Below are 22698 nucleotides of genomic sequence, written 5' to 3'. Positions count from 1 at the left end.
CTCGACATATCTTGTACCATTGGATAAATATTATACTATTTTTTTATCTTTTTAAATATGCAAAAAATTATTAAGGTATATATATCACAACATCATATATTTTAAAAATAAGTCACGTCAGATTATTTGACAAAATCGATAAAAAAAGCTTGACCTCGAAATTAAAAATATACATTTCGAAAAGTAAAAAGATTAAAAATAATCAAATTAATAATAAATCCATTGAAAATATACAAAATTTTTACATTTAAAAATCTTTAGAATTTTTTATCTTACTCAATACTTCACTTACTTGAAATTTAACTATTATATAATTAAGGGATAAATAGTAAAATTGTACATGAACTACGGTTAATATGCAATTGTATACATGAACTTTGATTTCGTGTAATTTTATATATGAAATTTTGATTTGATCAAATTCTTGTAAATTATTAACACAATTATTGATATAAAATTTATATATATATATATATTGCATACATAAATAATTAAATTTATCCAATATAAAAATAAATTGATGTATTTATTTCTTTAAATGTGTATGATTAAATCAAAATTAAAGTTTCAAATATACATTTAACCACAATTAGAGTTTTCACGTGTATAATTACACTAAATTAAAGTTCATGTATACAATTACACATTAAATTAAAGTTAATGTATAATTTTAAGATTTTTTTATATAATTTATATATTTCACAATTTCAACCTACTTCAATTCAATTATAAAGTAAATCATTTTTTAAGAAATTTTTTTTGGCATATTTTAATTTTTATATTCTATTTCCTTGTTTCATCACGTGAATAGTGATAATTTTAAGATTCCAAAATTTAAAAAATAAAATAAAATTAAGCATAGTAAAAATATATAATACAAGAAAAGTAAACATAATAATTTTAAATATATATAATGAGTTTTGTCATGAGATGGTCTGAGTTGGTCAGGAGATGACATTTTTCCCAAGAAAGAGATGAATAACGGGTAGGGGCAGAATTCCATCCCTCTAATAATAGCTTTGGATTATTTGCCATCTTTTTCTCAAATAAATATATTAATGTTGTCCCTATGTTCTCACAAATTGGTAATTTTTGTAATTATATTTAATTATTTATATATTTTAAAAATATTCATATATTTTGGTATATTCGGAATAAGTGAAATATGATATTTTGTGAGCTGAAATTCATTTTTAAAATAATTTTATATCAATAAATAAAAAAAATGAAAAAAAGAGTTGTGCCTGGTTGTCCTAGGTGTCATAATCGAAGAAAATTTGACGGGTAGGTCCACTAAGTTCACGGGACTCACACACTCCAAAAATTTATTTTTCAACTCTGAAGAAAGATCCCTATTCCCATGTCCCCAAAATACTATATATAATTGGTTTTTTTTTCAAAAATAATCTAAATAAATTAATTACTTATGAAAATGACTCATTTATAAAATCGTGTATAAGAATGACCTATTTTGAATAGTAAATTTCGGTATCGTCAATGGCAATGACGACACCGAAGGTTTTACGTACATGATTTTGAAAGTGAGTATTTTCGTAATTAATAAATTTTTTTAAGTATTTATGTTTATGCCACGTGCTGTGGATTAAAGTCTTTGATGAATGTGCACATAGTGGAACATGTGAAATATGAGGAGAAGTAGTGAATCGCTTAATGAAAATTAGGACTACCTAAGTAAATATGAAAAATAATATATGTAATCTGATAAGATTTGATTATAATCTTAGTGGATCATGTAAATCCCTTAATAATCTTAATTATAGATAGGCTTTAATCTTGACCATTGATATAAAGTAAATTATACGGTTAGACCTTGAAGATCTCAACTATAAATAGAGTATTTTCCCTCATTTGTATTTAGATATGTAGAGTAAATTGTACGTTTAGATATAGAGAAGCTCAACTATAAATAGAATTTTCTCCTCTCATTTGTAATTATCTAAATGTATCTCATATAAAGTTAGTCAATATAATTTGACACAATTTACTCAAATACTTTGTGAGCGTTATTTTCTTATAGATTTTTTTGTTGTTTTGTTGCTTATTTGTCTTTTAAGTTACTTCCGTTTTATTTTCAGTGCTTTAAAGAATTTTCTGTATGAATTCTTACTTTCTAAGAGTTAAGCTAACTTAAACGAATTTAAAATTAAGAAATCGTCTAAAGCCACTTGAGTTACGAAATTAAAATTTTAACTCGTGACATTTATATATTAATATATTTGTAAGCACATTTATGTTTTTTTTTATATATATTAATTTATTGTATCTAAAATTATCTGATCTAAATAGAGAAAAAATAAAAGGCGACACCAAACTTTGCTCATATAAATTTGAAGGTACATATAAAATAATAAAAATAATGAGTCACGGGAGAGTTTGGTATACCAAGCAACATGCTATATGTTGGAAAATGGTTGCATGACATTCTTTTTTGTTTGTTTTCTCTTGCCTTTTTCTTCTTAAGTTATAACACGTAACACGATGCGTAAACGATTACTTTTTGTTTTTCTTTTGTCCTGGTTATATCATATTTAGAGGTGATGTTGGTGGGGTTGGGCTTAATAAAAAGTTAAGTTTGATTTATAGATTTAGATTAGGCTCGAAAATAGGTTTAAAATTTTGTTTGAGTTTAGTTGAAATAAAAATATTAAAATTTCAGCTTAGTTCAGGCTACCTGTATTAATTTATTTATATATTTTAAAAATATAATATATTAAAAATATTAAAATAAATATTTTTCATTAACTTAAAAATAAATTTAAAAAATATGTATACTTAAATAATATTAAAATATGTACAATTTAATAAGTAAATGTCTCTAAAATAGTAATAAAATTAACAATAAAACCAGACTTATATAATATCTAAACAATAACAACAAAATAGTAGCAACATAATAGTAAAATTATAGCAAAATAGTGAGAAAACAACAAAAAAATAGCAAGAAAATAGCAAGAAAACAACAAAATAATAATAATTTTTTTTTTTGCAAATTCGGGCAGGACTCAGGCCAAAAAAGCCTTACTTGAGGTCGGACTAGTTTTCTAAACAAGCATTATTTTTTTTTGTCCAAGCCTATTTTTTGAGTTTATATTTTTATTCAAACTCTCCCACTTTTTGGACGGGCCTTCGGGTCGACAAGTTTAATCATATCTTCCTACTTTGTTTAGTATTTTTTTTTCATTTTAGGAATGAGCAATTTTTCTCATTTAATCAAATAATTTTAAAATATATTTGACTAACCCAATTAATATTGATTGGTTGACCTTAATGAGATTCATAAAGAGGAAAAGACAATGGTTATAGTAGTAGTTCACCTTTGGTTAGGGCAATGAGCTACTGAAAGAAGAGTTTCGTAAAATTGTTTGAGGAGGTAGGTTTAAATATGAAGAGGAAAGAGAAGTAGTTTTTGTGTCTTAATCTCTTTCTCAAATGTTGTAGTGAATTTATATACAGGAGACAAGAGAGTCTATGCACATGAGCTTGCTAACAGTAGAGTTATATTTTGTTCTTTTGCAATGGCAGCAATGTAACTTCTTAGAACAATTGAATAATTAATGAACCTAACACCCCATGTGAATCTAGTGAGGATAGTCTTGAGAAGGTTTGCCAGTCTACTGGTGCCCAAGGTTCACTAGACTCTCCTGATTAAAAGTTCACCCGGTGTGAATACGTTAACCTGAAGTTTGCTTGTTGATGACACGTAAAGGAAGTATAACAAATCTTTTTTTAGAATAAATTATTTGTGTCATAATCATGTAGTATCATGTCAAAACTTAAATAAATAATTTTAAATGTGTTAACATATCGTGTTAAAATAATTATGTTGTGTTGGTGTTTTGATGGTAAAAACTTGATTATTCCTCTAAAAATGTTGGTTTTACTTCAAATATATAAAAATAAATCAATTAAAATTATGTTTCTCTAAATTTTATGTAATTAAAAAACTATAACTTTGTACCGATACATATTAAACATAAATATGAAATAAGTATATTTTAAAAATAAAAATAAAAGTAAATTAAAATATAAACAAATTGTATATTAGTCATCGACGTCTTGTTGTTGTTTTTGCCAAGTAAGTTCATATGGTGTAGTTATATGTAGTTTTAATGTATATATGTTGAATTATGATTTTGTTTGTATGTAAATGTAATTAGAATTGTTTACAATTTGGTACAAAAGGTGATGTGTTAAATGTGCCCGAGTGAACGTATTAAAGGCTAGGATACGACTGACATGCCAAAAAGGTTATTTGCGCGCTGGTACGAGAGATATGTGATGGTACAAAGTTATTGCTGATTATATCGGAATCCAACATTTCTTTCAAATTACTGAGTTATATGCCTCTACGGAGACTCCGGTGTGGTGGAGGGATGTATTGTTATACAATTATATGTTGCCTACGGGTTTTGCATTTTAGTGCTCTGGTGTTGTGTAGTTACTGCTGTAACAAACAATTAGTGTGGCATAGTTACGCGTGTATCCAAATATGTTTACTATAGTTCATCCGGTTAAATGATTAATAAAAAAGAGAAATGACAACGAAATGTTATGAGTTTGAGGTTCAAATGCAAATATGATGATTTGATATTGCATACAGAATTGAATTGTGGATTCTATGTGAATTGTACTAAATTGAATACCATATTAAATGTTGAATTGGTATATGACTCGGTTGTGTGATGAAATCATCTTATTATTGTGAAATGCTGTGTCAGACAAATTATGTCGAGTTAGTTAGTTTGATATGTTTTTATTGTAAATTGAGGTAAGTTTATTTTTTTAGTACGTATAGATTTACTGAGCATTCAAAATGCTTACTTAGTTTTTTTCCTATTTATGTAGATTGTTTATTTGCGGAACACGTCGACCGGATCACCTTGAAACCCACACTATCCTGTTATCGATTCGATACATTTTGCTTGTTTTAATATCAGTTATGTGGCATGTACTTAGACGTTAACATATTAGTGTTTATTTTGGATGCGAGTTTGATTTGAACTATGGTTGATGCTTGAATATGAGATTGTTAATATTTAAGCATAAAAGTGTATATGTTTGGCATTATATTCAGCTAAACATGAAACATGAGTAGCAAATTTGGTTGTATGATGGTTTGGATAAAAAGATAGAATTAAATGATGAAGTATGTTTGAATAATTTATAAATTCACAACTTTAAATGACATGTTTAAATGTCTAATTGATGCATAATAGTTTGGTGATTATGGAAATGGTAAAATGAATGTTTGGTATATGTTTTGAATTGGAGTGTGCTTATAGGCACCATTTGAGTATATTTTGGTTTGGGCATGAAATGGATACTAAAATGGAAGATTTTGACATATTTGACACTAAAGTATTGATATAATAGGAGAAGGTATCGATATTTAGTATTTTCCAATCAATTTTTCAAACATCGAGTCCCAAAATGATATCGATACTGAACTAAAGTATTAATAATGTATATCAGAGTATCGATACTTTACAAGGGTATCGATACGTTAGGTTTTTATTTGATTTTTGCAAACCATCGAACCTTAAAATGGTATCGATACGTAAGTGTAACACCCTTAACCCCGTCCCGTTACCGGAACAAGATTGCAGAGTATTACCAGTCATTCAGTACATTTGCACATAAACTAGTATAAATGCAATATATCTATCTAAATATAATTTTAATGGGTCCACAGTACTTTACAAGTGTAATTAAAACAAATCGAGATTCAATTCTAAAGCTTAGTAAATTTTTTGTGAAATTTTAAATTTTCTTCTTTTGAATAGTACCACACGCCCGTGTGGCTAATTTAACATGCCCGTGCGGCATGGGACACGCCCGTGTCCTCAACCCGTGTGCAACATTGACTTTTAAACACGGCCATGACACACGTCCATGTGGCCTGCCCGTGTACTAAACTGACTTTAAGATACGACCGTGGCAACCAAGGCACACGCCCAGATGACAAACTATGTGAACTCAAAATGAACCTTGTATTTTAAAAATTTACCAATCCTGTAAATTTTAATCCACAACCAATACAAATACCAATATTAAACCAATTCAAACGCATGTTATATATTATCTAATACTTAACTTTAAACACTTATTATGTATCATTATCAATTTACTTATTTCACTATTACAATTACAATTACAATCCAATATAACACACTTAAGACATCCTAGGTACATGCCATTACCGATAATTAACATGCTTTACCTTTTTGAGTTCGGGATCGACTTATGATGCTGATTCGACGATCTGTCTTTAACCTAACCTGCGCACGGAAACAAACCGTACGCTGAGTATGAACTTAGTGGTATTTCTATAAACCGATACTTAAGTCAATAATAAATCATATATCAAAGAACCTTGAGAATTCAATCTATTACTCCTAATAATTCAATCATTTTTTTATATATATAATGTTAAAATCTTGTTAATCACTTTCGATGAAATGTATACAGTTTCAATGTTTATTCATTATCCGTCGATTTTTCATATTTATTCAGTAATAACCTGTGTTCAGTATCATTCGGACATTCAGTAGCAATCCATTATTCAATAACAATTAGTTTTTCAGTACTTTTATTTACAATTCATTTGAGTAATAATATTATTCACCTTTCATTTAATATTTTGTACTATCTCATTTCAATAATAGTCAATATTCTTTGGTACCAACCAATTGATTCTTATCATTCAGTACTAGTCAATCAACAGTAATAATCGGTTAATCAGTAATATTCATTTATTCAGTATCAGTCGTTTATTCTGTAACAGTCAATTATTCAGTAGCAGACAGTCTTTGATATTTTTCATTACCCCTATTAACATGACTCGGACCTAGACGGATACACGGATCTAACCCACACACCGGGGATAGTATATAGTGTTTCATCGGCAGAAGCCGAAATACACCGTAAGGGTAACAGTAACAGTAATAGTAACAGTAGCGGTACACAAAGTACCTCATCAGAACAAATCCGAAACAGTAACAGTAACAGTCAGGTACGAAGTACCTCTTCGGAACGAATCCGAAACAGTCACAGTAGTCGACACATATAGTGTCTCATCGACGCACAATCAGAATATCCCTGAACACTTCCAATCCTATAGCATCCCAATTATATCCGACTAGCCCGACACTGTTAATAGGGTATTCAGTAAACTTTTAAATTTTCAATTTTATTTGTAATTTAATTTCAATTCAATTTAATACATTTTTCCATATCAATCTACATGCAATTCAATTGCAATACAATATACATTTTGATTCATTTCAATAATCATAAAACACAATAATGCTTACCTTAATTACTTACCATAACATTCAATCAAAATATAATAATTAACAATTAAATTTCACTTTTTAATGCATCACCCTGTACATTAAATAATAAATTCAACAATTAAATATTAAGTTCGGATTATAGAAACACAAACCGTAATTTCCAAGCTAACCCTCGTTGACCTCGTCTTTTCCTTTCTTAACCGAAGATTTTCCGTCACCCCGTTAGCTATAAAATTAATACAATTTATAATCATTAATACAGTACAATTTTCAAATTGAATGTTTCAATTTTTATTCAACTTTTGTCTGAATTCCAATTTAGTCCCAAACCGAGACTAACTTTTATTCTTTACATTTAACTTAATATTTTCATTCAATTTTCACTTTAAACTAATTTCAGCTCTCTAATTTCAGCATAGAACCATAATTTTGAAATTCTTTCAATTTAGTCCCTACTATTCAAAACTTATGAATTACTTTACAATTCAATGCTTATCTCACTTCTAACTTAAATTTTTATCAATTTAGCCCTTAATTCATCATTTTATTCAACATGAACCATATTTAGAAATCCAATAACTTTCAATATATCAACTTAATTTCATCAAAACCTTGTTCCAAAGCTTCTAAAACATAAAAATTAAGTAAAAAGGGCTAAATTGACTTACCTATTTAAGCTTGAAGCATCAAACCCCCAATTTTCCCTTTTTCTTTCTTTCCTTTGTTTTTCCTTCTTTCTTTCCCTTATTTCGTCCCTACTCTTTCTCCTTTCTTTTTCTTTTTCTTTTGTTTCTTTATTTCATTTACTTTACTATATATATATTATATTAATATAATATAATAATTCTTATATTATAAGTAATTATATAATTGTATTACTCATGTATGTATTTTGTCGAAACCACCCTTTTATTTAAAAATCTTTTAAAATTTTAACATTTAATGAAAATACAGGGGGAATCGACTGTTTGAAAAACAAATTCATGGAGTCACCACCGATCCTTTTGTTCTGGTATGATCGGGTCGCCTAAGAATTTAGTTATTTTAATAAAACATTTTTGGTTCACTAAAACAACGATTTTGATCTACGAAAATATGAGAAAACGGGCTCGGGAGTCGGTTACGTATGAGGAAGGATTAGCACCCTCATTACGCCCAAAATTGGTACCAAATCAATTAAATACTGTCCTTATGTCTAAAATTAAAAATGTTTTTGAAATGCGGTTCTTGTTAATAACATTTGAATAACCCGAGTTGGTTGCTAAAAATCTTCTTGTTTCGACGTCTGAAAGTTTATAATTTGAAATTAACAAAAGGATGCCCAACTATTTGGTCCAACGCAAAATCGAAACCCAGCACAGTAGGGCACGATTCCTCGAATTTCCGAACATCAAACATTACCTCACCTTAGAAAATACGAGTGAAATTCTGAAGGAATCTTCGATTGTTTTGAGCGAATGAAAAAGCGCAACCCAACACAATAGGGCTCGATTCTCAAATCGCCAAACATCGAACATCGCCTTCGTTTTGAAAGGTTTTTAATAAACATGAATGAAAACCTAAAGGAATATTCGATTGTTTTGAACAAACGAGAAATCACAACCCAGCACGATAAGGCATGATTCTTGAATTGTCAAACACCGAGTATTACCTTCATTTTAAAGGATTTTTAGAAGACCTGAGTGAAATTTTGAAGGGATATTTGATTATTTTAAACAAACGAGAAATTGCAACCCAACACGTTAGGGCACGATTCCACGAATTGCCAAATATCGCATATCGCCTTCGTTTAAGGGATTTTAAAAGATATGAGTGAAATTTTGAAATGATATTCGATTATTTTGAGCAAATGCGAAATTGCAACCCAACACATTATGGCACGATTCCGCGAATTGCAACATATCAGATCTCGTCTTCGTTTTAAAGAATTTTTGAATGAATGATTATAAAGCTAGCTTAAGACGTATTAATTGGATTTGAAATAAGATAAAATTAATCATAAAAATTTGGGTTTTATAGAACCACATTTCAAAAATCAAGTGAAACGATGATATGGGGTAAAAGGCACATATGATGGTACGATGTTTGATGAACAAGAATATTAATCGATTAGCAGAATAATCAATTAAAATATAATTAATCTAGAAATTATAACCTAATTTCAATCATGTATGATGAGTAATTAACAATTCAATAAGATGGATACCATGCAAGGAATGTATATATATATATAACAACCAATAAAGTATATGGAAAACATAATGGAATTTAGAAGTCAAAATGGTATAAGATTAATAAACTCGTGCTGTATAAGTTGACAAGTTTGAATAGAAACTAGGAACAAACATAACTATTGAAATAGATATTAGAAAATGAAAGTTTGAATTAAATCATATGTAAAATAATTTAAACACAAATTCATTTAAAAGTTGACAAAGTATGTGATAATTTAGATAAAATATGATGCAAAAGAATGATAAAGATGCGCAAAATAGATTTATAGAACATATGTACATGCGAGTATATTATAAAAAGAACATGAGATTAATAATAAGATATATATAAATCTTTAAAATAGCCTAAAAATTATACACACCCCTATATTAAAACATTTAAATGATAGATTATATAAAATACAAAAGCAATGTAATATAAAGAAACATAAAAAAAAATTTTTAATTGAAAGAGTTTCTAAAATTACTTCATATATACGTAAAGAAAATATTTGGTAAATCACAAAGAAGGGTATTTTATAATGAAAAATATATTAAAGTAATAAGTGTGTTAGTACGTATATATGCACATGTAAATACGTGTAAATTTATATAAAAATGATAATATGTTTAGGTTTAGTAATGTATATGAATCAAATACATATACTAATATAAATGAATATAAAATAACTTAAATCTTATATAAAATATATATATACAAAGCACATTTGAATAGCAAAAAAATACGTATTAAAATACAAGGATAGAGTCAAAAGTCATTATATGTATGAAAATACATTAACTTTATTATAATATATACATAATATGTATAGTAATACAAAGGAAATGAACATTTAAAATGTACAAAATGTGATAATAACATTACGAAAAACGAATCTACAAGAATGAAGAAGCAATTATCAAGATTAATTAAAATGTACAAATAAAATCAAATAAAAAGGGGTATAAAATAAAAGGACTCGATTAAAATTAAACTAAAACACATGGGGTAATTAGAAGATAAAACAGTAATGATAAGAGGACCAACATCCAACGCGCAAAAACATCTAGGGACTAAAGTTGGAAATATACCAGATTCCAAAACGCTGCGTTTAGGAGTGGGTTATATTGCAAACGGATGTAAGTTACAGGGCCAAATTAAAAAACGAACAAGACAAGGACATTGGCTGATTTGAATATGGCGCGAAAGGGGAGGGACTTGTGCCGAAAATAACCCATCCAAGACCAGGCACGCGAACCTTGAGTTTGTGCGGGTCGGATTATCGGGTATAGGGCTACCCAAAAGGTATTGTTTTAAGACCATTGACATTGGCCCAAACAGCATCACCTAATACCCCCCCCATAAGAGCCTAAACTAACCCTAGGAAAATGCTCAGCCGCTCATATGAAGAAAAGAAGAAAAAGATCAAAACTTCTCCCTTCAATATTCGGCCGACCGATGGTTACCCACGACTGTTCCTCTGCCTCTCCTTTCAACCCCTAGAACAGTCAATCGAGGCTTCATTGAACCAAGGGGATCCGTGGGTCTTGCTTACCAGCCCCAAATCGCCACTGTGTTTCGATGGTGGCGGAACAAGCAGGGACTCGAAGGCTTCGGAACGCAGAAAATTTCTTCACTTTCTTTTGCTTCTTTTTGATGATAAAATAATAAAGAAATCGAGTAAATAAAAATAGAAAGAGCAGAGAATTCAAAAAAGAGAAGGGAAAATCACCTCCTCTGTTTTTTCGATTGATTGTTATTATCTTTGTGTTCGTATTGCCTATTTTGTATTCGTACCTTTACAACGATTAAAAGCTTGGCTTTTATCGCCGAAAAAAGAGAGAAAAATAAATCGAAAATATACAATATATTTTTGTTTCTATTCGCTGCTGCTCTGTTTGTCTGCTTGCAGGTACGGGTGTGCGCTGGCGTACGGGGCGTGGGCGTGGCGCCAGGAGGCTGGGGCGTACGGAGGCATGGAGCTGCTGTCAGGTTGCTGTTGCGGCGCAGGAGAAAGGGGGTGACTTAGGGTTTGTCTTGGTTTAATATTCTGGGCCTATCGGGCCTTGTAAATTTGGGTTTAAGTTAAAATTGGGTTTTGGGTCATGGTTTAGTTATTGGTTTTGGGCTGATGGGGTTATGTAGCTGGGCTTGTTGTTTGGGTTTTGGGTCAAAGCCTGTAAATGGACTGTGGTTATTTTACTATTTATTTATTTATTTTATATTTATATATAGGTTTGGGGTTTTTAGCGGGTCCGAGCCAAAATTAGTCACTACATATTGAATTCATTACACATGTATATTTATTACCATACATTTGTCAACTTTTAATTTATTTCATAATAAATATCAATTTAATAAGAATAACATTAATAAATATCAAATATAAAACCATAATAAATAATAATAATAATTTAATATACATATTTATGCATAAAAATTAAAGATTTTTATGCATCTGCGGCCTCATTTAAGACAAATGGCATAATTTCCATTTTGGTCCTCTTTATTTTCTTTTAATCTACAATTAAATTTTCACACTTTATTCAATTTGGTCCTTTTACTTAATTACTCTTAATTAAATTAAATCCACTTAATTAAACTCTAATTAACCACTCATTTTACTTCGTAAATATTTTTAATAAATATTTACGAATCTGTTATTCAGAAACGGAGAACCGAAAATACACTTTTCCGGTAACAGTAAAATTCAGGTCATTACATAAGGTATGGTATAATGACTGTATTTATGAGACGTTTGATTGTTTTATTTTCAGTATTTCTGACGATAGTTATTTCGATAACAGTTGTAGCCTCCCGTAGCTCAGACTCGGTAATCGAATCTGACGAAAAATGTTACATATATACTAGTTTACATTTGAAAACTAACATGTTTAAAAAATTAAATCATCACTATTAAAATCATTTATTTCAACATTGTTCCACACATCTTTATAATTTAACACAAATGAATCAATAAATTATAGTCATTGTGATATATGTTGTATGTAAGTCGTTTTAAAAAATAAATATGTAAAATATTAATAAATAAAAATTATATGACAAATAAATTAATTTGTAAAAAAGATAAATTAAAGTAAAGAATTTGTAAAAACTAAAACCTAAACCATACAAATCTAGTTATAAAAATAAAAATTGAACTCAGGTATTAAATCGAAAAAGTTAATACTTTAAATTAAAGAATAAAAAATACGAATAAAATTAAGCGAAATAGGCTTAAAATTTAAGTAAATTATCTAATATTTTAAGATGAAATTATAAAATATATATAATTAAAAATGATGCTAGAAGGATGAATGTTACAAATACAAAAATGCAAGCATACATAATTTCATAATAATAGAGAGTTAAAGTGTCAATCATGGATACAAATTCGATAAAAAATTATAAGTTGCAACTCGATAAAATATTTAATATATACAAGATAGAAAAAAGATGAAATGTTAAGAGACTTTTGGGTCAACATGGATCCCGAGTCATGAAAGTTTCACTAATACAAGATAGTATAATTACAGGTATAAGTGTAATTGAATATAAGTTTGAGCAATTACAGTAATACGTAGAATCAATCAATATAATATACAGTAGATGAAGAATCAAATAAAATCCACGCAAAGTATATACACACGATGGGGAGAGACCCATGCATCGAAAATGTAGATGATAAGACTCAAATTTGAGCCTTTAAGATTTAAAACCTCAATTTTTGCCAACAATACTAAGACTTAATTCTAATTAAAACGTTATTCAAAACAACTCATTTAATACATTATTTCCATTAATTCTATATAAATAATATATATTATATTACTTTCTTTTTTTAATTTTACCCAAATCCATTTGGACTAATTTGAATTTATGAGCAATCATGGGATTGTTAAGTGTGTATAATCCCAAAACTCAATTTCACAATTTGTGTTTTGTATTTATATTATTATTTTTTATGTAGGATCGTATTTAAAGTGCTACTATATGTTTTAGTTCAATATTTATATTATATAGGTTAAATTTTGTTATCATTCCTTGTATTTTGCGAAGGTTGTGAATTTAGTTCTTATATTTTAATTTGATCAATTTTAGTCTATCTATTTTTCAAATCGATCAACTTTAGTCCTGTACATTTCGAGTTTTGAAACTTTAGTCCTGATCCAAAACAGTAATAATTCAATTACTAGTCATGTATTAAGTGTACAATTTTAGATTTAGTCCATATTCTCCATTAGGATCATTCTAAGTCCCTATACTTTTCGAAATTTGAAATTACAATCTTGACATAAATCACCGTCGTTAATCAATTAATTGTATTTTTAGTGAGTAATATCTGAAAATAAAAAGCTGATGTGGCATTACATATATAATAATATGTTTGTCGCATCAGATTTTGAGAATAGCAGAACTTAATAAATTTAACCGTGATAATAGAGTGAGGACTAAAATTTAAAAAATTAAAAAACATAAAGACTAAAAATGATACTAAATTTATAACTTTTGTAAAGTATAGAGTCTATTACTTAAATAAGTAGAATTTTAATTCAAGTCCACCAAAACCAAATTGAATTAAAAATAAATTTATTCAAACTCGATTTGAATCGGATCCGATTTATCGAATTAGAAAATTAACCCGACCCGTATGGAGTGACAGTGCAACGTCGGTGGGAGGAAATTAGCTAGACAACAGCTGGCCTTCAATGAAGACTTTTGTTAGTGTTTAGGTCTACACCGCACAAGACATTACTATTTTTTTCAATACGCATATGAATAAAATTATTGTTTTTAAGTAATTAATTAAACTTTAAAATTATTGATTAAATATTATGAGGGTTTTTTTTATTGGAAACAATCAAATTTGAATTTATGTGTGTTATATTAAAATTTACAGTAAACTATATGATTAGTTACTAAAATATGGTTAAATTTTTGTTTTGATAACTTAATTAAAAAAAAGTTATAATTTGAGGTTAGTATTGGAGATAAGGGAAAAAAGTATTTTGAATTTTGGTTAATAGATTTATAACGTAGAAGAGAAGGAAAAAAGAGTTCTCGATTCGTGCATGCAGTACAAACAGAGAAATCTATATAATATCGATTTTAACAATTTAATGACTTAAATGAAAAATCTTGAATAGTTCAATGATTAAATTATAATTTTTATTAGTTAGATGGACAAAACGAAAATTTACTCATAATTTAGAGACTAATAACATAATTTACCCTAAAATTTAAGCGTTTTGGTACCAAACCTCCGACATTAATTAAGAAAAAAAAGGGGTAATTATGCTTTCCACTTAACATACTTTTCCAACATTTGGAATTTAATTGCTTTATTTTTAATTTCTCCATTCTAATGAAAATTAATTGATAACACCGTAGAAAAGTCCAGATTAAGTGACATTTTTAAAAATAAAAAATTTACTTACTTACATGGCTAATATTGCATGTGGAAGATCAAAAAATAAAAATCTTGAATTTGATATTGTAAGGCAGGGGCAGATCTAGGGGCTACAGGCCCAATCATCTAAAATAAAAATTTTAATTTTAATTTTTTATAATTTATAAAATTTTAAATTAGTAATAGTAAAATTGTACTTTAGCTCTCTAAAAATAATAAAATTTGATTTAATCATCTAAAAATTATAAATATATAGATTATTAAAATAATAAAATTTTATTTTTAAAATTTTTTACTTCGCCCCTTATAAGGTAGAACTATTTTAGTGAGAGAGAGAAGGGGTTGATGTATATATTTTGTTTACATGGCTTCTAAGTAGAGGTGTTCATGGGCCGGGTTGGATCGGGTTCAGGCCGAGCTTAATTATGATATTAGCGTACTTTATATTTGCTCAAACCCGGCCTGACTCAAAATATGAACTTAAAATTTTACTTAAATTAGTCTATATTTGCAAAAGGTTAACCCAAACGCATTTAGCCTCGCCCATATTATTTTTAAAATTTTTAAAAAGAATATTTATAATATAAATTTATAATATTTAATAATTTAATATATTTTTTATTTATTAAATTTTTTTATATAGTTATCTTAACATTATTTTAATATTTACATTAGAGTAGTATTATACATTTAGTATATATTTATTTTTTTAATGTATTCTAAATTACATAATATAAAGTATTATAAATTTAAAAATGGTTCAAGTCGGGCCGGGCTAGAGCTTTGAATGTTCAAACCCAAGCCCGGTTCATATTTTAAAATAGTTTAATTTTTTTATCCAAATCTATTTTTCGAGCCTAATATTTTTATCTAAATCCTCACAAATTTTGGATAAATCTTCAAACATGAAAGAATAACCCGAGTCATTTCTAAACAGTTTTAAACTAAAAAAAGTCTCATAATTCAATTTAATGGATTAATTGAATTTGGACTGCGAAGTCAAACTCGACTTTTGGAATTAAAAAATATATGTAAGGGAAGTTTGAAGAAAATTAAGGAGTGATTGACCAGTCACTGTCCATATCGACTTCTTAGCTGGGTTAGTGGAAATGTCAAGGAAAAATATCGAGCTTTAACTAGTTTTGCTCTCTCTTTTCAAACTACTCTCATTTTTTGTTTTTTTGGTATTCTGCTCATCAAATTCTACATTTCTTCAGTCTTTTTCAAGGTATGATTTTATATTCTCTTGATTTAATTACATTTATTTTTATACTATATTTAATGTAGGTTTGTGAATGATAAATGGCTTATCTAACATTTTGTTTATCTAAGATTATTCTTATGCATTTTGTTTTTCTGGTTGAATGTTTGATTCTTTTACATTCTGTTCGGTAAGAAAGAAAATCAAGGTAAGAACAGTTGTGGAAACTGGAAAGAAAGAAATATATGAAGGATGGATCTTTTTATTATTTGTGTTTGGTGAGAAAGATGGATAAATAGAAAGAGGTAATATTTAAAGTAAAAGGAAAATTGTTAGGTTAAAATGCATTCTAAGTCCCTATACTTTTTTGTACATTTAGAATTTAATCTCTGTATTTTTATTTTAATTTTACTACTTTGCAGATCACTTTGTTAAATTTTTATTTTTAAATATGAAATTTTGATCATCATTTAGCATCCTCATTACACTTCATCATCTCATTGTTACGTTATTTTGGCATCAGAGCACATATTTAGCAGTGATTTTAATCTGAACATTATTATATCGAAAATTTAAGTTGTAAGAAAAAGGAAACATAAATATACGGATACATATATATTGAATTATCTCTGAATATTCATTGATTGTTGTTGCAGATAAGTTAATCAAATGGATGCTTTGTCTGTCGTTGGAGGTGCACTTTTAGCAGCTACATTTCAATGGTTGTTTGCAAAGTTGGATTCTACACAATTATTAAGCTTTGCAAAACAGAATCAAGTTGGCTTGGAGGTTAAGAAATGGAGGAATTTGTTGTTGAAAATCCAAGCAGTACTCGAGGAAGCAGAAACGAAGCAAATAACCGATCCCTTGGTGAAAATCTGGGTTTCCGAGGTTAGAGTTTTGGCTTTTGATATGGAAGATATCTTGGATGAATTCCCACTACTGTTTGACGAAGCTCAAACAAACAATTCATCGAACATGTCCTGTGCATGGTTTGCTGGTACAAGACGAAGCCATTCCATGCCAGATTATGGAATAAGAAGCAAGATAAAGGATGTTACTGATAGATTACAATGCATTTCATCGGAGATCAATGGTCTCGGTTTGAATTTGACAAAGATAGCTGTAGGAGACATGTCCAAGTCCTGCAGGTTACAAGAGAAAAGACTAACTACTTCTTTGATTGGAGATCATGTGTGTGGTAGGGAAACTGAAAAAGAAGATATTCTTCAATGGCTGCTGAAGGGTGATGAAAATGGAGTATCTGTAATGCCTATAGTTGGTATGGGAGGAATGGGCAAGACCACATTGGCTCAACTTGTTTATAATGACGAAAGGGTTGCCAATCATTTTGCCATCAAAGCTTGGGTTTGTGTTTCAGAACAGTTTGATCTTATGATGGTGACAAGAATAATACTGGAGAAAGTTTTGTCGAATTCGTATGAATGTTCGAGTGATCTAGATTCACTTCAAGTAAGGTTGAAAGAGGAGTTATCAGGGAGGAAGTTTTTATTTGTTTTGGATGATGTTTGGAGTGAAAGTTACCATCAATGGGATCTCCTAAGAAGACCCTTCAAAGCAGGGGCACCTGGAAGCAAAATAATAGTCACTACTCGCCATTGCAAGGTCGCATTGATGGTGGGAAATGTCGCGGCTTATCATCTGCACGCATTACCATATGATGACTGCTTGTCATTGTTTGCTCAACATGCATTTGGAAGGAGAGATTTCAGTGCACATCTGAATGTTGAAGAAATCGGACAAGGAATTGTAAGAAGGTGTAAAGGATTACCGTTGGCCGTGAAAACCCTTGGAGGACTTCTGCATGGTAAGCGAACTTGCGATGAATGGAATGACATATTGACTAGCAAGCTATGGGATTTACCAAATGAAGGGAATGACATTCTTCCAGCTCTAAGATTGAGCTATCATCATCTCCCGTCTTGTTTGAAACAATGCTTTGCTTATTGTGCGATATTTCCCAAAGGCTATGAATTCGATAAGGATGAATTAGTTTTCCTATGGATGGCAGAGGGGCTTCTTCTGCAGCAGCCAAAAGGAATGGAGCAAATGGAAGACTTAGGCCACAAATATATCCTCGATTTGTTATCAAGATCGTTTTTCGAAAGGGCAAGTAACAAGGAATCGCGGTTTGTGATGCATGATCTTATCAATGACTTAGCTCAATTTGTTGCAGGAGAAACTTGCTACAGTTTTACAGATAAGTTCAAGCACGTCAATATATCAAATGCGAGCTTTGAAAAGTTCCGTTACTTGTCTTTTACTAAGCAGAACTTCGACACTTCTCAAAGATTCGAAATGTCTCACCACATGACGTGCTTGAGAACATTCCTATCGTTTTCTCCATTCTCGCATTCATTTCGCAGCTTTTTATCTAACAGTGTGCTGCATGATTTTCTGCCAAAATTGAGATATTTGAGGTCATTATCTCTTTGTGACTATAACATCAAGAAGTTACCAGAATCAATAGGGGAATTGAAGCATTTGAGGTATCTCAATTTATCTCGTTGCGTGATAAAATGTTTACCGGAATCTATAACATCCCTTTTCTACCTGCAAACATTGATCTTAAACAGGTGCTATAAGCTCTGCCGGTTGCCTGCAACTATCGGGAATCTAATGGATCTTCGGCATCTCGATATCACACACACGAAGGCTTTAAACGAGATGCCATCAGGGATAGGTAAACTGAGAAATCTGTTGACATTGCCTAAATTTGTTGTGGGGAAGTTGATGGATTGAGACTAGGAGAATTGAATGGCCTATCACATCTTAGAGACCAGTTATCTATTTTGCAGTTGCATAATGTGTTGGATATACAAGATGCAAGGCATGCTAATCTAAATGAAAAGAAGGGCCTCCAGGAATTGAAGCTAGAATGGAGTTGTGATTTTCATCACTCGAGAAACGAGACACGTGAGATGGAAGTTCTTAACTGGTTAAAACCTCATCAAAACCTGCAAAAGTTAACAATTAAGTTCTATGGAGCTAAAGAATTCCCTTCATGGGTAGGTGATCCGTTGTTTTCTAAAGTAACACACTTGGAGATTAATCATTGTCCAAGAATCACTTCCCTACCGTCGCTTGGACAATTGTTGTCATTGAAAACATTGATCGTAAAAGGCATGGTTGCAGTAAAAACAGTGGGCTTTGAGTTTTACGGCTGTGGTTCTTCTTCGATTGAGGCTTTTCCATCACTAAAGATTCTAAGATTTGAAGATATGTTAGTTTGGGAAGAATGGTCTTCTTCACTTGTTGGCATTGAATATAGAAGGGTTCGGCAATTCAAACGACTTCATGAACTCCAAATTTACAATTGTCCTAAGTTGGTATCCAAATTGCCAACCAATCTTCCATCACTCATAAAACTTGAGATCTGCAAATGCCCACAGTTAACATATTCATTTGTAAGTCTTCCATCTCTTAGAAACCTGAATTTGGAGGAGTGTAACGAGATGATTTTCCGAGGCATGGTTCATCTCAAGTGTCTTAGGACATTGGAAATTACCAACATTTCTCATATTGCTTGTTTGCCAAACACGTTCAAACAAGACATGATAGCACTTGAAGATGTGAGGATCGAAGAATGCACTGAACTGACATCCTTGTGGGAGGATAGAAGCAATACAGACAACCTTGTTTGCCTTAACCGTATTGTGATCAAAAAGTGTCCCATGTTTGATCCCTTGGCAAGGGAAGCTCATCAACTTGTTCCATCACACAATATCGAAGCTTTGGAGTTACTTGATTGCAACAACCTTAGAAGGCTACCTAATGAGTTATTTAACATCTCATGTCTAAGAATATTGAGAATTATAGGGTGCAAAGAGCTCAAATCATTGGATGGGATAATGAAGATAGATAATGGAAACAATGGCAACATCATGCATCTCGAAAAGTTGGAGATAATACATTGCCCTTCTCTCAAATATTTTCCGAGTGGAAAATTACCCCCTACTCTCAAGAAGTTAGTCGTCAAAGATTGCGAGCTCCTTCAAGCTCTACCCCAAGGAATAATGTCTAATGGTGATGATGATGATGATGCCATGCTGCATCTTGAAGAGGTAACCGTTGGAAACTGCCCTTCTCTCAAATCCTTCCCAAGGGGCAGATTTCCTCCATCGCTCAAGACGTTGCTTATCGAAGATTGTGAGCTCCTTCAAGCTTTACCGGAGGGATTGATGTGCGACAATGACAAGACATTGCATTTGGAGTGTCTTAGAGTGCAAGGACTTCCATCTTTGATGTTCTTCCCAAATGGACAACTTCCGAAAACCCTTAAGAGTCTCGTTGTGTTCAATTGTAGAAGATTAGACTCATTTCCAGACAGGATGTTGCAACACAGCAAGGCACTTGAAACCATTGAAATTTCACATTGTACCAATCTGAAGGCCTTGCCTCTTGACTGCTTCAACAGCTTAACTCGCTTGAGTAGATTGGTAATAAGCGGTTGCCACGGTTTAGAATCCTTTCCGGAATCTCAACTGTTAATGCCTAATCTCAAGTTTCTAAGGATAAACAGATGTAAGAATCTTAAGTCCCTTCCTCAAGCAATGTACAATCTCAAGTCACTGAAAGAGCTGAAAATAAAGAGTTGTCCAAATATCTTGGCCATTCCTGATGGTGGTTTGCCTCTGAATCTATCACTTCTTTTCATCGATTGTGAGAACCTGAAACAACCGATGTCCGAATGGGGCTTAGACAGGCTTATCAATCTTCACCATTTATGGATCCATTGGATATGTCCTCCAGAGAATGTTCTTCCTACTTCATTGACTGAGCTTTATATTAGAAATGTAGCTGATCTAAAATCTTTACCTCAAAAGCTCTTGAAAAACCTGTCATCTCTTCAAGTCTTGGACATTTCTCGTTGCTATCAACTTCAGACATTGCCGAAAGAAGGCCTGCCTCCTTCACTTGGATCACTCAGGATTGATGAGTGTCCAGTTTTACAACATTGGTGCTTGGAGAACAAAGATTCTCGGCGTTTGATAGCGCACATTCCGTGCCTTTGGATAGGTTAAAGATCAATAGGGTCCTATATTTGGATGTGGCATTAGTGTTTATTGTACAGATTCGGGTTTGGATCATTTCAGGTATACACTGTTTACAGATTCTGAATTTTTTTTTCCCGGATTCGGTCTATCTTAGCTTCAGTTCCTTTTCAGGTTGTACTCTCTGGTTGCTGTTGGAGAACATTACACTGGCAGCATGCTTAATACATGCAACTCAATCAGGAAGTGAAGTTTCCGATGGTAGACAGTTGAATAATGTGTGCGAACCTACCATTGGAAATGGCATAACAGCTGGAAATGACTACTAAAACCCTGTACACTGAGAAATAAGGGGAGGAATCCGACCGAAGGAAGGCTTGTGTCGGTAGCTAGTCGAAGAGACAATAGCTTACTAGCTTGATGATCTGCCACACTGAAAGTTGAATTATCTTTCTATAACATCCATTGAAATATTTTCTTACTAAACTTTCTAGCCTTACTTGATCATCAAGGTTTTATTTGCAAACAAAGAGAAGACCTCTTTGTTCATGGATGTTCAAATATTACATCTTACACTCATGTAAATCAAATATGAATAAATTTATCTTACTTGAGCTCATGTACTAATAAATTTATCTTACTTGAGCTCATGTACTAAGGTTTTCATATATTTGAAGGATCTTTTGAGAATCGTATTTGATTTAACTTTAAATTAATACAAAATAAAATAACACTTTGACTTAAAAAATGATAAAATTTTGATTTTATTTTTAAAAAAATTAGATATGAGCTATTAAAATTATAAAATTGTCTTTAAAAAAAAATAGTGAAATTGCATTTTAACTCTCTCATAAAATATATAACTTAATTCCGAACCCAACAAATTTTTTAACTTCGCTCCTGAATTAACTCCAATACCATTCGCCCACCATTGACTCGTATCTATTGATCAAATGTATTCTCTTTAAGGGCTGGAAATAAATTAAAATAGAGCTGTTGTCAAACCATTTCATCATCAAAATCCAAACTTGACCACCCAACACTATCATAGGGGTTGGAAATAAAAGAAGCTTGAACAAATGAATCTTTATTTATATTCGTTTGTTTTTTTTTAATTTTATATTCAATTCATGATTTAAAAGAAAAATTTTAAAATTGTGTTCGTGTTCGTTTATTTAAAATTATATTTATTCATTTAAGTTAAATGAAATGTACACATTCTTGAACATATAATTAAATATGTTAACCAATAATATTAAAAGTAATAAACAAATAATAAATAAATATATATATATATATAATTTTTTAGACCAATAATATTAAAAGTAATAAAAAAATAATAAATAAATATATATAATTTTTTAGATATAAATGTATATAAATAACCAATAATGATTTTTAGTAATTTTATAATTTTTACTTTTTACTTTTTACTTTTTACTATTTACTATTTATTTACTATGTCATGAATTTTTAATTCCTTAAGGTTTTAGTAAGTGTTGAAATGTTAGTATTTATTTTATATATTTTAATATTTGTATA

General features: G+C 30.2%; 2 protein-coding genes across 3 annotated transcripts; both read left to right on the top strand.

The window, feature by feature from the left end:
• The first annotated feature begins 15976 nt into the window (after positions 1–15976).
• Positions 15977–19077, top strand: LOC121230772 (putative disease resistance RPP13-like protein 1). 2 transcript variants are annotated; one of them, XM_041116158.1, is made up of 4 exons: positions 15977–16168; positions 16798–18651; positions 18739–18845; positions 18961–19077. In XM_041116158.1, exons 2-4 carry the CDS (start codon positions 16811–16813, stop codon positions 18966–18968), a joined length of 1956 nt encoding a protein of 651 aa, XP_040972092.1. In that variant the 5' UTR covers positions 15977–16168; positions 16798–16810; the 3' UTR covers positions 18969–19077. The 2 variants fall into 2 exon arrangements, with proteins under 2 accessions (XP_040972092.1, XP_040972091.1); XM_041116157.1 differs by having other exon boundaries at positions 15978–16168; positions 16798–18845.
• Positions 19078–21752, top strand: LOC121230771 (putative disease resistance protein At3g14460). The gene is made up of 2 exons (XM_041116156.1): positions 19078–21258; positions 21331–21752. The coding sequence occupies exon 1, from the start codon at positions 19084–19086 to the stop codon at positions 21184–21186; it is 2103 nt and encodes a 700-aa protein (XP_040972090.1). The 5' UTR covers positions 19078–19083; the 3' UTR covers positions 21187–21258; positions 21331–21752.
• Positions 21753–22698: the final 946 nt, after the last annotated feature.

Source organism: Gossypium hirsutum, chromosome A06 (genome assembly GCF_007990345.1).
Source record: "Gossypium hirsutum isolate 1008001.06 chromosome A06, Gossypium_hirsutum_v2.1, whole genome shotgun sequence".
In the NCBI taxonomy this organism is placed as follows: domain Eukaryota; kingdom Viridiplantae; phylum Streptophyta; class Magnoliopsida; order Malvales; family Malvaceae; genus Gossypium; species Gossypium hirsutum.
The sequence above is the reverse complement of the archived record's forward strand: the minus strand, read 5'-3'. Positions and strand labels throughout refer to the sequence as shown.

What these genes read in the sequence shown, in the direction of transcription:
- LOC121230771 (XM_041116156.1), top strand. Translation starts at nt 19,084, where the DNA reads ATGGAAGTTCTTAACTGGTTAAAACCTCATCAAAACCTGCAAAAGTTA.
- LOC121230772 (XM_041116157.1), top strand. Translation starts at nt 16,811, where the DNA reads ATGGATGCTTTGTCTGTCGTTGGAGGTGCACTTTTAGCAGCTACATTT.